Source organism: Barbatula barbatula (assembly GCF_947034865.1).
Source record: "Barbatula barbatula genome assembly, contig: scaffold_192, whole genome shotgun sequence".
Taxonomy (NCBI): domain Eukaryota; kingdom Metazoa; phylum Chordata; class Actinopteri; order Cypriniformes; family Nemacheilidae; genus Barbatula; species Barbatula barbatula.
In genome coordinates, this window is record NW_027636833.1 from 1,346 (window position 1) to 19,063 (window position 17,718).

General features: G+C 42.8%; 2 protein-coding genes across 2 annotated transcripts; both read right to left on the bottom strand.

Annotated features, from left to right (window-relative positions):
* Positions 1-2,898: 2,898 nt before the first annotated feature.
* On the bottom strand, positions 2,899-14,365 carry LOC306891023 (choline O-acetyltransferase-like; the record flags this gene model as incomplete). Its single annotated transcript, XM_079488451.1, has 15 exons — positions 2,899-3,120; positions 3,443-3,580; positions 3,655-3,717; positions 3,819-3,960; positions 4,049-4,171; positions 9,312-9,440; positions 9,551-9,651; positions 9,893-10,062; positions 10,268-10,445; positions 11,035-11,209; positions 11,288-11,341; positions 11,444-11,562; positions 11,811-12,002; positions 13,568-13,618; positions 14,291-14,365. 15 exons carry the CDS (start codon positions 14,363-14,365, stop codon positions 2,899-2,901), a joined length of 1,932 nt encoding a protein of 643 aa, XP_079344577.1.
* A 670-nt stretch (positions 14,366-15,035) lies between these two features.
* On the bottom strand, positions 15,036-16,574 carry LOC306891022 (putative vesicular acetylcholine transporter-B; the record flags this gene model as incomplete). The annotated part of the gene is made up of 1 exon (XM_079488450.1): positions 15,036-16,574. The coding sequence occupies one exon, from the start codon at positions 16,572-16,574 to the stop codon at positions 15,036-15,038; it is 1,539 nt and encodes a 512-aa protein (XP_079344576.1).
* Between the last annotated feature and the right edge of the window lie 1,144 nt (positions 16,575-17,718).

Here is a 17,718-nt window from a genome sequence, read left to right on the forward strand (position 1 = left end):
GCTGAGTGAAAACACAGAATGTTACCTTTAACTTCAGTCTTCAAGTCTTTACTGTGATGAATGCCTCGTGTGGTCACATAGATCAGTTCATCTTAGCAAACACATGGCTTATTTCATTCTTTTGAGTTAAAGGGACAATTCACCCAATAATGTAAATTTTGTCCCAACCTGTTCAGCTAAACACAAAGGAAGATATTTGAAAGAACGCCAGTAACCAAACAGATCTCATACCCCATGTTCTGCCATATAGAGAGATTGATCTGAGACTGAGAGTTTTCGGTTACTGACATTCTTCCAAATATCTTCCTTTGTGTTAAGCTGAACAAAGACATTTATACAGGTTTGGACCAGCCTGAGAATGAGTAAATGATGACATAATTGACATTTTTGGGTGAACTGTCCCTTCAAAGGCTTCAGATGATTGTTAAGTGTTTTGTTGGCTTGTGGTGTCACGGTTGAAGGTTTGAGAGGATATATCACATATCTAAACTAAAAGTGTTCCTGATTATTTACATCACAGTAAAATGAAAACATGGAATATTATTTGATAAGGTTATCCCTTTCAGGGAGAATTGGTGAAATGTGGATGTTGTTTTCTGGTGATATTACATGTTTATAGATATCGTGGTCTCATGTTGAAAATGACACTTCGTGTGATTCATCTGATAGATTATCAGATATGAAGCTTCTGTTGAATCTTTCACATATAAATATGCATCCAATAAAAGTTCTCTGGAGATTTTCTTAAAGAACAGTTGTGCTGAAGTCCAGGCCTTCATTAGAGGAGAATCCGGACGACGCTGCTCTTCTTTGACTTGTCATGTTATCAGTATCATTAGCTGAAGCGTCTCTCTTCCTCGGCCAATTAAATTCATGTTTCAGGACGCCGGCTACGGACATCTTCCTCAGAAATGCCATGAGGTCATTATGAGAAGCGCTTCACAATAAAACCTGCCTTTGCTCTTCTCTTTCAGTGAAAGGTTTTAACAATGAGAATTTAGAGGATAGAAAAAATGTGGTTACCTTTGCAAACGTTTTCCTCTCAAAATGTCAGAAGCTGAATATTAATAATCCATGTGACTCGGAAGAATAGCTTTATCTTTAAATCGGCAGAGCAAGAGCGCTTTATGTTTGCTATTTATTTATTTGTTTATTGTTTAATTGGAGAAAGAACCTGAAGGTTTGTTATGGTGACTGTTTACGGAGCTTCTGAAAACTAAATCCACAGTTCATCAACCTCTGGAAACAAACTTTCTCTTTACCAGACACCCAGAGGAGATCAGAAATGCCACTGATGAAGAATCAATTCTTCAATATTAATTCACGTGCCACATTTAAATTCAGTAGAAAATCTATAGATGTAATGCAGTGTAAGTTGCTTAAGTTAAAAGTGTGTAGATGAGTAAATAACAGATGGGAAGTGGAACCCCTCTCATGTTTGACATAATGTATCCTGTGTTCACGACTGCCACTCACATGTTACCCGTAATATTTGTCTGTTAGATAATGTATGTACTGTTCTGTGTTAGTTGTGTGTGTGCGTGCGTGTCTATTTGGGTGTTTGTGTGCTTGCATTTGTGTGCGTGCGTGCATGCGCGTGTATTTGTCTGTATGTGTGTGTGTGTGTGTGTGTGTGTGCGTGGACTTGGTTTGTATATGTTAGTGGGGACCTAAACCTGAATAAACACCAGCTCACGGGGAATCGTGTCACTCTGGGGACCATAATTGAGGTTTAATTTAGGGGATAAAAAACAGTTTGTACACAACTCATTACACCTATGGACTGTCCCCAATGAGATAATAAAACCATAAGCAGCATAATGTGGTGGTCACCAATAAAATGCTGCAATAAAGTGAAGTAGCGCGAGAGGATCCAAGTATGTTGGATAACAACTTTGCATCTGTTTACATGAATATGAATATAAGATTGTCTGTTTTGTGTAAAGACTTTATGTGAACAGTTCACACTGGCACTGGTGCTTTAAGTTCAGCAGGTGCAGACACAGCTCTGTCTTTGCATGTTTCCGCTAGGAGAGGAGCCGTGACACGCTCGCCAGAGAGGGGGATTGTGGGATTGACAGCAAAGCAGAACAATGACATAGACACACCCAACAGAATGTCACATGTCTCACAGCAAAACCCCCAGTAGGTTTCTTCCAGCTACGGTCAGTCACAACAGTTAGGAAACATCGTCTATAGAGATGTGACAGAATCCAAAGTATTTAATGATTCCTACAAGTGACAGTTGCAACACAGACTTTTGCTTTCACAAGATATTTATTGTACCCCATCAAGATGTCCATTTGCCTAAATACATTATAATATAATCACGATTACAATACAAACAGTCAATATAGCTGACATAAATAATAACATTGATAATATTTGAAACATCAAACGAGACCAGAATTAAACAGTTACTGTTTTTCACAATTTCATATTGATGATGAATTCTTGTGAAAATGTCATAATCACACAATCTACCTCTGAGCATTTCACTTATTTATTGCACTTTATATGCACAATGTGAAAATAAATAATATAATAAAATAGCTTGATTTCATTTCACATTTGAAAATGTGTTTGTGTAACATACACAACAGCTTGACGTTTGTGGAAACTACATAACAACTCTACTTACAATCATTACAGAAATATGTACACACACACACACACACACACACACACACACACACATACATGCATTCAAAATGCCTATAACATAATTTCAACATGACATAGCGTTATTTCCATTGTGTACATATATTCAACTTCTTTCATCTCCGACTATTGTATTACACAATACAATTCAACCATGACATCTCAATCTCTATATTCAGAGTATTTTGTGTTGCATATGTTAAATCGGGTGTTTGTGTTGAGATGTTAAATGTTTCTTTAATCTTGTTGTTTTTCAGGAGGTTTAGTAAACATCACATCCCTCATGTCCTGTAAGGCTTGATCCAACGCCTTCACAAACGCACCTGAACCGGTCATTTGACTTGCTCTGAAGCTCGACACACAGAACACAATGTGATCAGACTGTGGGTTATAACACACGCCATAACCGTCAGGAATCACAGGACCGTAACAACAAAACATCTTCATAGTAGTGGGAACCTGAAGGCCAAACAGCATACAAGATATTTACTTTACAAGAAAAAACAAGAACAAAACTTTTTACTTTGTTTACACGTCAGCATTTGCTAAAACATATTTAAAACCAAAAGTTGTGCCTGTAAACATGAATTCATGCACCATAAACTAGCGTGAATGATTTAATTGACATTTACAAGAACAAAGATGAATAGATGTTGATAAAACGACTAGAATGGTATTGTAAAGTGTTTCAGGTTTATTTATGTGACCGATGCATCATCAGAAGAACCCTGTGAGGATTTATTCTTGACATTTATGATCGTTTCTATCAGGCTGCTGTTACCTGACTGGTGGAAAGGATGAAGTTGTTACTGATCCGATACGTTTCATCAGTGAAAATGTCCGGCGTCTCTATTTTCATCGCCTCAGCCATTTCACGCAGTCCAAGTAAGTGATTGTCTGTCCCCATTCCTGCGATGACCTACAGATGAATGAAAGAAACTGTCAGTAAACAGACGAAAGCACGACGGGAGTGACGTCTGTCATCTCTCTCACCAGAGCTGTGATTTCTGTCTGAGCGTCCACAGCAGTTTGCAGTTTCTTCATCTTCTCTGTGTCCTAAATGTGAACACGATATAGCGTTGCAGTGAATTGATGCAGATGTTGTGTTTGCGCTCATCTCATGCAGTCACAGAGGACCAAGAGAAAAATGATGAAACCTGGATGGATGTTGTGTCGTCCGTCATAGCCTTCACAAACTCAAGAGCCTCTGGAGTGGCCGAGCGGATATTATCCACACGACCCTCGCGGAAACGCCGCAGCGACGCGCTCTCGTACGTGGCCACGGGCCTTCTGTAACATCTGAAGACAAACACAAAGATTCCTGAAGATGTTGATAGTGTCCAGAGAAGAACAGGATCGCACAGGAGCCCTCTGTGGAAAACTTCACCTGTAAATGGCCAGTTGAAGAGCCACCTGTATGTAAGAATCAGGGCTCATCTTTTGCTGTTTGATAAACTCCTTCCCATAAAGTTGAAACGTGAAAATGTTCATGTCCAGATTCCTCACGAGTCTGCAAAGAAAGTTAAGAGAGAACAAACTCAAATGTTAATCACTTCTTGATGTATTAGGAATTAAATCATCATCAAAATAGGAGAGGAAGCCATTATTCAAAACAGCACCCTGTCCAAAATCTTTTTTACTTCGCTACCAGAGTGCCTGGGTTTTCAGACGGGTTTAATGGAAGTTGGTGTGCGTGCGTGCGTGTTTGTTGTGTTCTATGGTAAATTACTAGAGGGAGGCTGAGTTATGTAATTTGAGAGATGGAGGTTGAAGAGGAGTAGAAGAAGATGAGAATAAGGGGTTACTAAGTTCAGCCGTGGGGTCAAAATTATTGTGTTATACTGAAACTTCTTTACATATTAGCAATGAGGAAGTTTGAGTCCAACAGCTTCATTTTTACATACACCGGGCGAACCTCCAGTTCCATTCAAAGCGTAAAGCTGTTGAAAACTTTCTGTTGGCGCTGGGAGAGGAGCTCCATGATGCCAGAAAACAAGCCCTTCCTATACTGTACATTGCTTAAGAGTAGAAGGCCAAAGACTGTGATACACCCTCAATATTAGTGAACAAGGAGACAAAACATACTGTATACTACTGCTCGGAGTGCGATTCAGGATTTCTTTGTTCCTAAAGTTAATGTGTTGGCTGAACGATAACCACCTGTGAATTTGCTGTTATGGAGGACGAGATGATTCGCGATGAGCTGTTTGAGAAAACGAATTCGGCACGAAACAGAGAACGCTTGCTACTGGAAGGGCCACTTGATCTTAAGAAAGCCGTGTTGTATGCCAAATCGAAACTGCTACAGCGGAGGCAAAAGCTATGGTGACAACCTCGGAAAATACAGGATAAGCAGTATCACAACAAAGCAGAGGGCACCGAGGGAAAAATGAAGTTACTGACAGACCACTTAAAGCCAAACGTGGACTTACGTGCTATAGATGCGGGAGTGAACAGCACACAGCTATTTTTTATTAAGAACGTATACGTGTGCAGGAGCTGTAATTAAAAATTACATTTTGCCAAGGTTCCGACTAGAGATAGTCGGGATCAGCTCTACGCATGCCTTGGGCTCTGGAACCACACTCCTCGAGAGAGGCTGGACACTTCACCACTCTGGAGTTGCCCATAGTGAGAGGCGGCGGGCTGGTGTGGGTTTGCTTATAGCCCCCCAGCTCTCCCGCCATGTATTGGAGTTTACCCCGGTGAACGAGAGGGTCGTTTCCCTGTGCCTACGGGTCAGGGATAGGTCTCTCACTGTTGTTTGTGCCTATGGGCCGAACGGCAGTGCAGAGTACCCGACCTTCTTGGAGTCTCTGGGAGGGGTGCTGGAAAGTGCTCCGACTGGGGACTCTGTCGTTCTCCTGTGGGACTTCAACGCCCATGTGGGTAGCGACAGTGACACCTGGAGGGGCGTGATTGGGAGGAACGGCCCCCCTGATCTGAACCCGAGCGGTGTTCATGTTCAAGCATAAGTGTGTCCATCAGTGCAAGTGGAACCAGGACACCCTAGGCCGCAGGTTGATGATCGACTTTGTGGTCGTTTCATCTGACCTGTGGCCGTATGTTTTGGACACTCGGGTTAAGAGAGGGGCGGAGCTGTCAACTGATCACCACCTGGTGGTGGGTTGGATCCGATGGTGGGAGAGGAAGCTGAACAGACTTTAACTCCCAACTCCGGCAGAGCTTCAACTGGATCCCGAGGGAGGCTGGAGATATTGAGTCCGAGTGGAGCTGTGGCCGTAAGGTTTCCGGGCCTGTCGAGGCGGCAATCCCCGAACCCGGTGGTGGACACCGGAAGTAAGGGAAACCATCAAGCTGAAGAATGAGTCCTATCGGGCCTTGTTTGCCTTGTGGGACTCCTGAGGCAGCTGACAGGTACCTGCTACCCGGGTGGTTGTGGAGGCAAAAAACTTGGGCCTGGGAGGAGTTTGGTGAGGCCATGGAGAAGGACTATCGACTGGCCTCGAAGAGATTCCGTCCGGCACCTCAGGAGAGGGAAACAGTGCCCTACCAACGCTGTTTACAGTGAAGGTGGGCAGCTTTGGCTTCAACTGGGGATGTGGTCGGACGGTGGAAGGAGTACTTCGAGGATCTCCCCAATCCCCCCGCCACGTCTTCCATTGAGGAAGCAGAGGCTGAGGGCTCAGAGGTGGACTCGTCCATCACCCAAGCCGAAGTCACTGAGGTAGTCAATTAACTCCTCGGTTTGCAAGGCACCGGGGGTGGATGAAATTCGCCCTGAGAACCTCAAGTCTCTGGATGTTGTGGGGTTGTCTTGGCCGACACACCTATGCAGCATCACGTGGTGGTCGGGGACAGTGCCTCTGGGATGGCGAACCGGGGTGGTGGTCCCTCTTTTTAAGAAGGGGGACCGGAGGGTGTGTTCCAACTACAGGGGATCACACTTCTCATCCTCCCCGGGAAAGTCTATGCCAGAGTACTGGAAAGGAGAATACGGCCAATAGTAGAACCTCGGATTCAGGAGGAATAGTGTGGTTTTCGTCCGGGCCGTGGAACGCTTGACCAGCTCTACACCCTCTACAGGGGGCTGGAGGGTTCATCGGAGTTTGCCCAACCAATCCACATGTGTTTTGTGGATTTGGAGAAGGCATTCGACTGTGTCCCTCACGGCATCCTGTGGAGGGTGCTTCGGGAGTATGGGGTCCGGGGTCCTTTGCTAAGGGCTGTCAGGTCCCTGTACGACCGAAGCCGGAGCTTGGTTCGCATTGCCGGCAGTAAGTCGGACTTGTTCCCAGTGCATGTCGGACTCCGGCAGGGCTGCCCTTTGTCGCCGGTTCTGTTCGTAATTTTTATGGACAGTATTTCTAGGCGCAGCCAGGGGCTGAAGGGTGTCAGGTTTGGGGACCACACAATCTCGTCTCTGCTCTTTGCGGATGATGTTGTCGTGTTGGCCCCTTCAAACTAGGACCTTCAGCATGCACTGGGACGGTTTACAGCCGAGTGTGAAGCGGCTGGAATGAATAATCATTACCTCCAAATCCGAGGTTATGGTCCTCAGTCGGAAAAGGAACGGGAGATTGACAGACGGATCGGTGCAGCTTCTGCTGTATTGCGGTACCGGTCTGTCGTGGTGAAGAAAGAATCGATTTACCGGTCAATCTACGTTCCTACTCTCACCTATGGTCATGAGCTTTGGGTCATGACCGAAAGGACAAGATCCCGGATACAGGCGGCCGAAATGAGCTTCCTCCGCAGGGTGGCTGGGCGATCCCTTAGAGATAGGCTGATAGGGTATATCACTATTGTCCATTTACACTTGATTTTTCAACCAAGCATCACTGCTACTGCCAAAACTTAGTTTAGTCGGGTTCGAAAGGGATACAATTTCAGTGGATGGATGCTTAACTGAATGTGATCAGACTACTTACACAGACCTCTACATTGTACATGATGGATCAGCTTTGCTGGGCAAAGACTTCACCAGCCTGTGTCTACAAATACATGTTGGTCATGTCACATTGCTTCAGTCGGCACATTCTGTCTCCACTGTAAGCACAGAACAATCGCTGGGGTGCGCAAAATGATTCATACACTGTGTAAAACTGCGGCCTGCTGTTCAACCAGTCTGCCAGAAACTGAGACGGTTACCTTTCTCTGTCTGTGGTGAGGTGTCTACAGAGATACAACAGCTTGTGCAACAGGACGTAATTGAGGCAGTGGAAGCATCTGAATGATTGTGTCACGTGTCAGTCACATGACAAATCTGCTGTCACACGCACAACACCACTGCAACCTGTTCCATATCTAACCGAAGTATGGGAAAAGTTAGCCATTGACATTGTGGGACATTTAAGGACAGCTTGCAAGCTGCATCACTGGAAGGAAAGGGGAGGAAGGACTTTACCAAATACTTTTTGAAGGCATACCGTGCAATGCCACACACAACGGTGCAGCCCGGCTGAACTTCTAGATGAACAACCCATGTTCACAAAGCTTTACATCTCCGGTATGCATTTGCCTTCTACACGCAAACAAACTTCAGCCCGCGAGCTTGCATCACGTGTGCTTGCATCACGTGAGGGGTCAGCTGTGGCCTAATGGTTAGAGCGTTGGGCTTGTGATCAGAAGGTTGCCGGTTCTAATCTCAGTGCCAGCAGGTCATGACTGAAGGGCCCTTGAGCAAGACACCTTACCCCTGATTGCTCTGCAGTAATGTGCCACTGTATAAAACTACTTGTAAGTTGCTTTGAATAAAAGCGTCTGCCAAATGAATAAATGTAAATGTAAATGTGTTGGAAGGAAACAGGCAAAAAGCAAACGGTACACTGACAGAAAACGCAGTGCAAAACATGTTTCTTTTCAGTGTGGATCAAGAAATTGTACTTAAGACTCAAGAGTCAAATCCGGAAAACCCCTAAAGGTTGTGGGTAAGAAAGGACTGTAAACTTATAAACTGGAGGATGGACGATGCTGGAATGCTTCACACCTGCACTTGCACCAAACAGAATGGATAGCTCACATGATTTGTTACTATTTGACTCTGGGGTACAGATTCTGTGGGGACTAAACAACCTGTTGTAGTTCCTCCACGTTTTCGGCATAAGAATGCACCTGTATGGGTTAAGGATTATGTGATGTAAATTTGATCCAGGTCCATTGCAGGAATGGTTAACTACTACACAGTGTAATCCAAACGATTTCTGTTATATTATTGTGTTGGGTTATTGTTCTGTGGGGTTCACTCATGCTTTGTTAAGTGACTGAGTTAAGTGACTGATGTTTTTCAAATATTGTTATATTACTACAAGGCATATTACTTAATAGATTTTGATGTATAACCTTACTGTTACTGTTGTAATACTTAAGGCTTCTGGGATATGTATTTTCTTAAAAGAGAGGGATATGTTGTGTTCTGTGTTAGAGATGGAGGTGAAAGAGGAGTTGAAGAAAATGAGAATAAAGGGTTATTAATTTCAGCCTAAGGCTAGAATTTATTGTGTTATGCTGTAACTACTTCACAGTGTGTGTTTGTGTGTGTATGTGTGTGTGTTTGTGTGCGTGCGTGCATGCGTGTGTGTGAGAATGTGTGTACTATGACGTTTAGGAAGGTTGAATATATTCAGTTGTGGGTTGGTGAAAGTCTTCTGAAAGTACATTTGTGTGTTTGTTTATGTGTTGAGTTTCACCTCTGCAGGTGATCTGCTGCTGACTCCAACATCTCCTGAATGTATTCTGAACATCTCCACACTAATCGACGTGGACGAGGGCGTTCAGAGGTTTTCAACGCTGGGCTTGCTTTACCTGAGCCGCTCTGCCTGCATGAGAAAGAGATACTGGTCCCTTCACATGGAATGATCAAACATATCCGTCTCAACTCCACACAACTCCTGTTCTTGTTTGATATGTTCATCAGATTTTTACACACATGTGTTTCAGGAGATATTCGGCACATTGTACGACGACGATGCCCTCAGACGGTGAATGCTCAGGAATAACCCCACATACACCATCTGCACCAATCACAAACTGAAAAACAACATTAAGAACTGGAATAATCACTTAGTTCTTTTAAAAGATCAGGATCTTCTGAAGATCAGACAGGTGAAACGTTGACATTAAGCAGACTTGAGCTTTACATTGTGAATGACGAGTTCAGTGGGAATTAAAGACACAACACACTTCAGGTGGAACGTTTGAGCACGATAAAAGAGTGAACATACACACACACAAACATCACCTTTACACACCGATGATGTGCAGGGTTTACCTGCAGAGGTTTGTCGTACCAGCGGTTTGCCCCATTTTTGTTATGACCAACCCCGTGCAGCATCATTAAAGCTCTGTCAGTGTCGCCGGGTTGAAATCCCATCGGTTCATCCAGACAGATGATACACATGGAGCTCTCCATCAGCTCCAAAGACTCTCTGTTAATGGGATCTGTTTGACATGCGTGAAATCTGTTGGCTAAGCTTGCATTCTGTGTATGAAGATTTCTACGGAGAAAAATTATTCGCTGCAAACGTACATGGCTGACCTCGTGAACATCATTTATTCACTTCATTATGATTCTGGAAATGTGAAAATGGTTTCATTTGGTTTATCTATTGATCAGATGCTCTATTTTACAGTGTGATGATGTCACCTTTCATCAGTTTCTCTCTGGCTTTGCCCCACTCGGTCCGGCTGTCGGAGGTCAGAAGTCCCATGGCCGGCTGCTTCTGCTCAGAATTCTGTGTCTGCTCATAGATCCACAGCAGCTGTTTCTGAACATCTGTGTCATTCAGCTGACTGGAGCCTCCCGTCACATTCAGCACAAAGAACTGTCACGTGTGTGAAGACGGACATTTACAGAGAGACACAAGAGTAAGAATTGTGCTGTTATTAGCAATAAATTAATCCGGTTTTCAGCATTTAGTTGAAGAAATGAGAAAGCATTTACAGTGGCGTGTGTTGTTTTTTACCTCCTAGGATTTACTTGTTTGTTAAGTCAGAATGATCACAGCGGTATTATCAGCGAGACAAAGACAAACTGTTCTGGTGAGAGGGGAGCCCAGCGTTTTCTGATCTCTGATTGGGTTATTGAGTTATCAGACCGGACCTCATTACAGACGCTTCCTCAATCATTTCCAGGTAAAAGAGGCTCAACTCCAGCCCAGCATGAGACAGAGATTGGACTGCGTCTGTCAACGACCCCCTAAGGATCTGCTGTTATTTTAAGAGCCTCTTAAGACAGTTTTCATGCTGATTCAGATGAAGGTGACCACAAACGTTCTGGTCTTTCATTTCATAGAACTGAACCATCAGAATATCACCACGCACACACACATACACACGCACTCACACACACTCTCACACACAAACACACATACATGCACGCACACACTCACACAAACATGCACACACACACACCTGATTTTTACAAGCCACAATAACATGTTGAGTGTCAGATGTGCTGTTGGTTGTGATTAGTGAGTCTTTGCGGAGTTCAGCACGTCTGTACGAGGTGAAGAGTCGCTGATACTGCTTCATACACAACCGAGTGTCAGACTGACGGCCGTGAGCGACGTCCACCGGCAGATCATTTCTACAAGACACACACACAGAGCTTACAACCGTGTCCAACTGATGAAGGTAACCAGATGATTTAAAAACAGACGTTCACCTGTCAACCATCAGCTTGTATTCAGAAACACAAAGAATAAGACGTGCTGCAAACCTGCATGAACACAACAAACGCATATCACGCTTTCACAAAGAAACAAGTCAATTAGCATTTTCTTCTCCTGCTTCGTCTTGGTCGACTCTCTTGTTTGCTCACATGAGAGAGTCTTTGAAGTCTCTGAAGGGTTGTTCAGGAAAAAGCAGCGCAGGACTGGAGTTGACCGTCAGAGCGAGTCTGTTTTTCAGATACATGTCATCCAGCCAGTATTCATACACCTAAGACAAAGAGCAAAATAAAAGCTCTTCATTTGTATTTAACCTCGTAGGAGATGTGAAATTCAATTGTCTTTTGAAGGGAGAGAAAGATTTATCAAATGCAGCTGTCATGTTTAATGCGATGATGTCTCCTGCCTCAAGGACAATGACTTCAGAGTTTCACATTTACTCATCGGTCTTCATCTGGTTTATTCATAGAGTGAGTTCTGAATGTTCACAAATCAGCATTTCAACTGAGGTGTTTGTACCCAATTCTCTGTGGCATCTCTTCTTTTAAGCAATAGTTTTTGAAGTCTTTCCCCAAGACCTCCGGGTTTGCCGAAACTCTCCACTGTGGCTTTGGTTTTACAGAACTGTGCTTTAGAAACAAGATGTTTCACAGATCTCAGGTACATGTTCAGTGTGTGCTGCAGGTCTGGAACAGGGACTTTTGGTTGCGTCTAGTGAAGAGGATAAGACAGACACACAAAAGCCAGAATTTTAGACACATTCAAGCATGAATGGATTGTATTGTCCTGACTGGATTTTCTCTCTGCTTGCACAAACACTGATTTGTTTTTCTTTTCTTTTGTGCTCTGTATTCTTGTTGGTTTTGTCTGGCTCTTATTTGCCCTCAGGTGCAGCTACATTCGTCAGTTACTAACTGTAAAGAATCTCTCTAAGACAACTAGAGGGAAGATTTTAGAAGCAAAATACAATTTTCATGAAAAAAAAGAAATTCTATGAAAAATATTGTTCAGTATGTCTTAAAATATTAAGATTACTTTCAGAGCATAGTTGACCCCGTTGCATCTTTCTGGTTTCAGGACCTTGGACAAGAACTTTTCATCAGATTCAACATCTCACTCTTTCATCCATTCACTTTACACACATCATCAGACTCAACACATCACTCTTACATTCATCAGACTCAACATCTCACTCTTACATTCATTCACTTTACACACATCATCAGACTCAACATCTCACTCTTACATACATCAGACTCAACATCTCACTCTTACATTCATTAGACTCAACATGTCACTCTTTCATCCATTTACACACATCATCAGACTCAACACATCACTCTTACATTCATCAGACTCAACATCTCACTCTTACATTCATTCACTTTACACACATCATCAGACTCAACATCTCACTCTTACATACATCAGACTCAACATCTCACTCTTACATTCATTAGACTCAACATGTCACTCTTTCATCCATTCACTTTACACACATCATCAGACTCAACACATCACTCTTACATTCATCAGACTCAACATCTCACTCTTACATTCATTCACTTTACACACATCATCAGACTCAACATCTCACTCTTACATACATCAGACTCAACATCTCACTCTTACATTCATCAGACTCAACATCTCACTCTTACATCCATTCACTTTACACACATCATCAGACTCAACATCTCACTCTTACATACATCAGACTCAACATCTCACTCTTATATTCATCAGACTCAACATCTCACTCTTTCATTCATTCACTTTACACACATCATCAGACTCAACACATCACTCTTATATTCATCAGACTCAACATCTCACTCTTTCATTCATTCACTTTACACACATCATCAGACTCAACATCTCACTCTTTCATCCATTCACTTTACACACATCATCAGACTCAACATCTCACTCTTACATTCATTCGACTCAACATCTCACTCTTTCATCCATTCACTTTACACACATCATCAGACTCAACATCTCACTCATACATTCATTCACTTTACACACATCATCAGACTCAACATCTCACTCTTACATTCATCAGACTCAACATCTCACTCTTTCACCTATTCACTTTACACACATCATCAGACTAAACACGTCCCTTTTACATTCATCAGTGCTGATCTCTAGGGTTTAATGAAGTGTTGTCAGCTGAAATAACGCAGCAGATTTGGTCAGGTTTGTCTCATTGAAATATGATGATCACAACAACAGTAAAAGAACATAGAGAATGTTACTAATGCTCTTACTTCCATGTCCAGTTTCTCTTCAGACACGTTTTTGTCTTGTAGTGCAGACAGCTGTGAAACAACACATTCAAATTACACATATTGCAACATTCACAGTTAAACCAGAACACTTCATCAGAACTGGTAGTTAGAGTAAAACTTAGCGAATTTAATTCAAATGTAATCCAGTTCGATAATTTACCACCCTGTCTGTGAAAAACAAAGTCATTTTTTGTGATTATACTTTCAGAATAAAATCATCCGATAAAACATTCTATGAAAGATAAATTATTGATTGATAAAATATTGACGGACTGTGACCAGATTAAAGACTGAAATCATAGTGAAATTAAAGTTTTTGATTCTCATTATATTAAAATGAGATTTTAGACTACAGCCTGATTTTCACAGGCAGGGTCACAATTTGTCAAACTGTACAAAGCACACAAACCTTTAATCAACATCAAGTGAATATAGAGCAGGAATAAGCAGAATCTTCAGTAACTATTTTATTAGAACGAAACGGATAAAATTAAAGCAGTTTATTCAAAATAATTTTGCTAAACATTCCAAAACCTCTTTTAATAATGTCATAGATTCAGTAATGCTAAAATAAAGCAGTATGAGTTTTACAGGTCTAAATATCTGAAATGCAAAAGTGTGAAACGAATATTGGAGCAATTCATTCTAAACGTGAAGACATTTCATGAGTTTAAATGAATGAGTAGAAATCACTGTACTTACCTGTTCATCAGTGATCACTGGACAGAGAAAGACATGCAGCGTCTCTCTCTTAAGTGTCCGCGTGACCCCTCCCATCCGTGTCCAATATGATTAACAACACCAAAGATGCTGTTTTTTATTATTATTTAAAGCCTTACCTTATTTGTGTGTAATTGGAATACTTCGCAAACACACGTAAATACTGATTGTGAAACATAATCATCATTAGATATATTTCGTAATCTTTTCGACTGTTAAGACGTCGGCTCTTCAAGACAAAATGTTGACGTTTTTATATATTTCAAATGAGTTATTCTCGAGTTTTTTTCAGTTCTTTAGTCGCACAATTTCGGACTGTAAAATAAAAACAAACAAATACAAAATAATCCATTTATTTTACAAACATAATTTAAATAAAAAACGACAGGGCTTACATTAATATACAGTATATGAGGTTTAATATGACACACAATAATTTCCACATTGAATAAAAATAGATTATATGGAAATATGACCATGTATATACTGGTTTTATTTTGATTTTGCGCATTACATCACAAAGCTACGAAGGCTATCAATTCACACACACACACTACAGGCGACACTTTCGCTCACAGTCAAATGTGATCTTGTATATCTAAATCACGGGATAAAAAGATCAGCAGATTAAATTTCATATGGGAGTTAATATAACAGCAGAGTCTGCGTGTTTGTCTCTGAATCTCTAATCACTAAATGAATTGTGTTATATCAGATGATTCTTTGGTCAAGTGTACTCGGGTCCTGACGAGTCCTCCTCTGAATAAGATTTAAAGAATCCGATCTCGTCCACGGGACACGCGGCTTTACTCGTCGTGGTGCACAAACCTTTGCGCTTGAGTTTGCTCTCTTCCAATTTAATGCTGTCATAAAGGCCGGTTGGTCCTTCTTCCAACAGCACGTTTCTTTCCGATTCAGACGGCTTCATCTGACACACGAACCGGAGCAAAAGCAAAGCCGGCGCGTAAAGCACATTGACTAAACCCATACCGAGATTTAACTGAAGGAAGCCCATGCTGTGTACTATCTTTCCTGCAATAACAGGACCCATAGCGTAAGCGACAGAGTATGAGATGTCTGCGATTGCATAAACGCTTCCATACACGGACACATGACGCACGTCCACCAAGAAGGCCAAAGTGGGCAGAAGCGCCGTGTCCACCAGGGCGATGCCGAAGCAGATGCCGCACAGCGGGAAGATTAACTGGACAAAGTTCTTGCAGGCCGAGACAGTGCAGGAACTCGCTCCTATGATGACCATACCGACAGCGCCATAGAACCACTGCATGTCCGGATACTTTGCTGCCAGTCGGACAGTGAGATAAACTCCCAGCACGTGAGGGAGGAAAGCGGGCAACCAGACGAGCCCCATCTCCCACTTACTGGCGTTCATCGTGCTCTCCATCCAGTTCGAGATCGTGGGCTCGAGGAAAGCCAGAGGGATGTTACAGACGGTCAGGGCACCCGCGACCACCGCGATGTACGGGTCAATCATGAGCCGGTAAATGGGCGTCCCGACCGGCATGTTTTCGCGAGTCCTGTTAGAAAAAGGTTTGATCACAGTCAAGAGCAAAATCCCGTCTGCCAAGCAAACACAGGCGAGAACTATGAACGGGACCCGTTTACCTGCGAATTCGTACAGAACACCGCCGAACGGAGGTGCCACGAGACTGCCGAACGAGATGAAGGCGAGCGCGATGCCGAGCGCGCGAGTCCTCTCCGCGTCCTCGGTGTATTTGTCCGCTATCATCGCGATTCCCGCCGTGTCGGCAAACGCTGAGCCGAGACCCTGCAGACTGCGCGCTGCGAAGAGAGTCCAGTAGTGGTTAGCGAACGCAAAAATACACGTGGACACGAACATCACCAAGAGTCCGACCAACAGCGGCATATCGTATCCGACCCGGTCAATGAAAGTTCCAGATATGGGGTTCACAAGGAGTTGCACGATTGCTTTGGACGCGAATAAAACCCCTATTTCCATATCTAGTTTTTCACTGTTGATCGTCCCGTGCACTGTTGAAATGTTGCCGTGGATGTGCACCGCTTGCTTGCTTTCTAAATCTGCGAGATAATCGGGGATAATGGGAACGATCACCATGTAAAGCATGTTATCAAGAAAAAGTGCGACGCAGACAATTACCAGAATCACGCGTCTCTGCCGCTCGGGCTCGTGCATCGCGCTGCCAAGTTGTTTCGTTCTTTCTCCCATTTCAGAAACATTTAGGGCAGCTGTTTTAGCCAAACCAGTAGACGCGTCAGGCTCCATACCGCTGAAATGTACCTGTTTACCTCAAGACAATAGTTCTGTGCTGCCGTTCATTCCTCCAGGGCGCACCAACAACTTCTGTCAGATGATTCGGTGCCGCGAGCGTGGTCTGCTTGAAATGTGATGTGCTGGTTTCTTTTTACAGATAAAAACATCAGCTTCACATTCTGCATTTCCAATGTCTGACAAACATTTCCCATTTACATTCACCTTTGTGTGCCGTCGTCAGTCACTGGTGGTCTCTTACAGTGACCTTTCCAGAAGTAACAGTATGTTGACCATCGGCACAAACTTCATAAGAATATCTAAATCGTCGTTTGCCCGTTCAGCTGGACTCCTCTCGGTGACGCACCCTCAGTTTGCTTTGAGTCCGAACCCTCAGTGACCAATCAGAGACGCGGAAGTCTATCAGCACTGTGTAGATCGCATGCTTTTGTTCACCACAAACACAAATAATTAAGAATGATTTTTTTTCCCAAACAATGTTGCCGTTGAATTATTGTGAAAAAGGACGACCCTTTTCAGAACGGTAAAACTGGCTGCTTGAGAATCAGCCAATCAGGAGCATCAATGTGCCCAGCACCAGCGTGCGGAAGGAGACAGTTAAGTTTCGGCTTTTCGGGAAAGTTTGGAAGAGAGCGTTGGTGTTGAGAGACTGTGAAGTTTATATTTATATTTGTTTTAATACTGACGGTATTTATTTTCGAGTTTCTAGAACTGTGTGCGTGCAACTACCAGTGAGTATACTGAAGTTTGTTATTATTTTCACCTCAGATTGATGTTGTGGCATGTTGATTATTATCGCATAATGGCGAAGCTTATTTAGCACTGCGCCAGGGTTTAATTCTTGTGCACGCTGATGATTAATGAAGATTTAATCAGCAAGCTTTACATGTCTTAATTGAAATAATGTATTTTCTCCGTTGTTCATGCACAATGTGTAACGTTGTTTGATTTAAGGAGTAACTCTGCAGTTAATACTTATTTCATGTTCAAATGTAGTACGTCATATTGTTACAGTTACGGCGCAGAAAATTAATCTTTGTACAGGTATATATATTATAACTGTATTTCTAAGGTTGTATTCGCTTAGTAATAAGCATTTATTATGACACTGCATCTAAGTCATACATAACAAAATGAG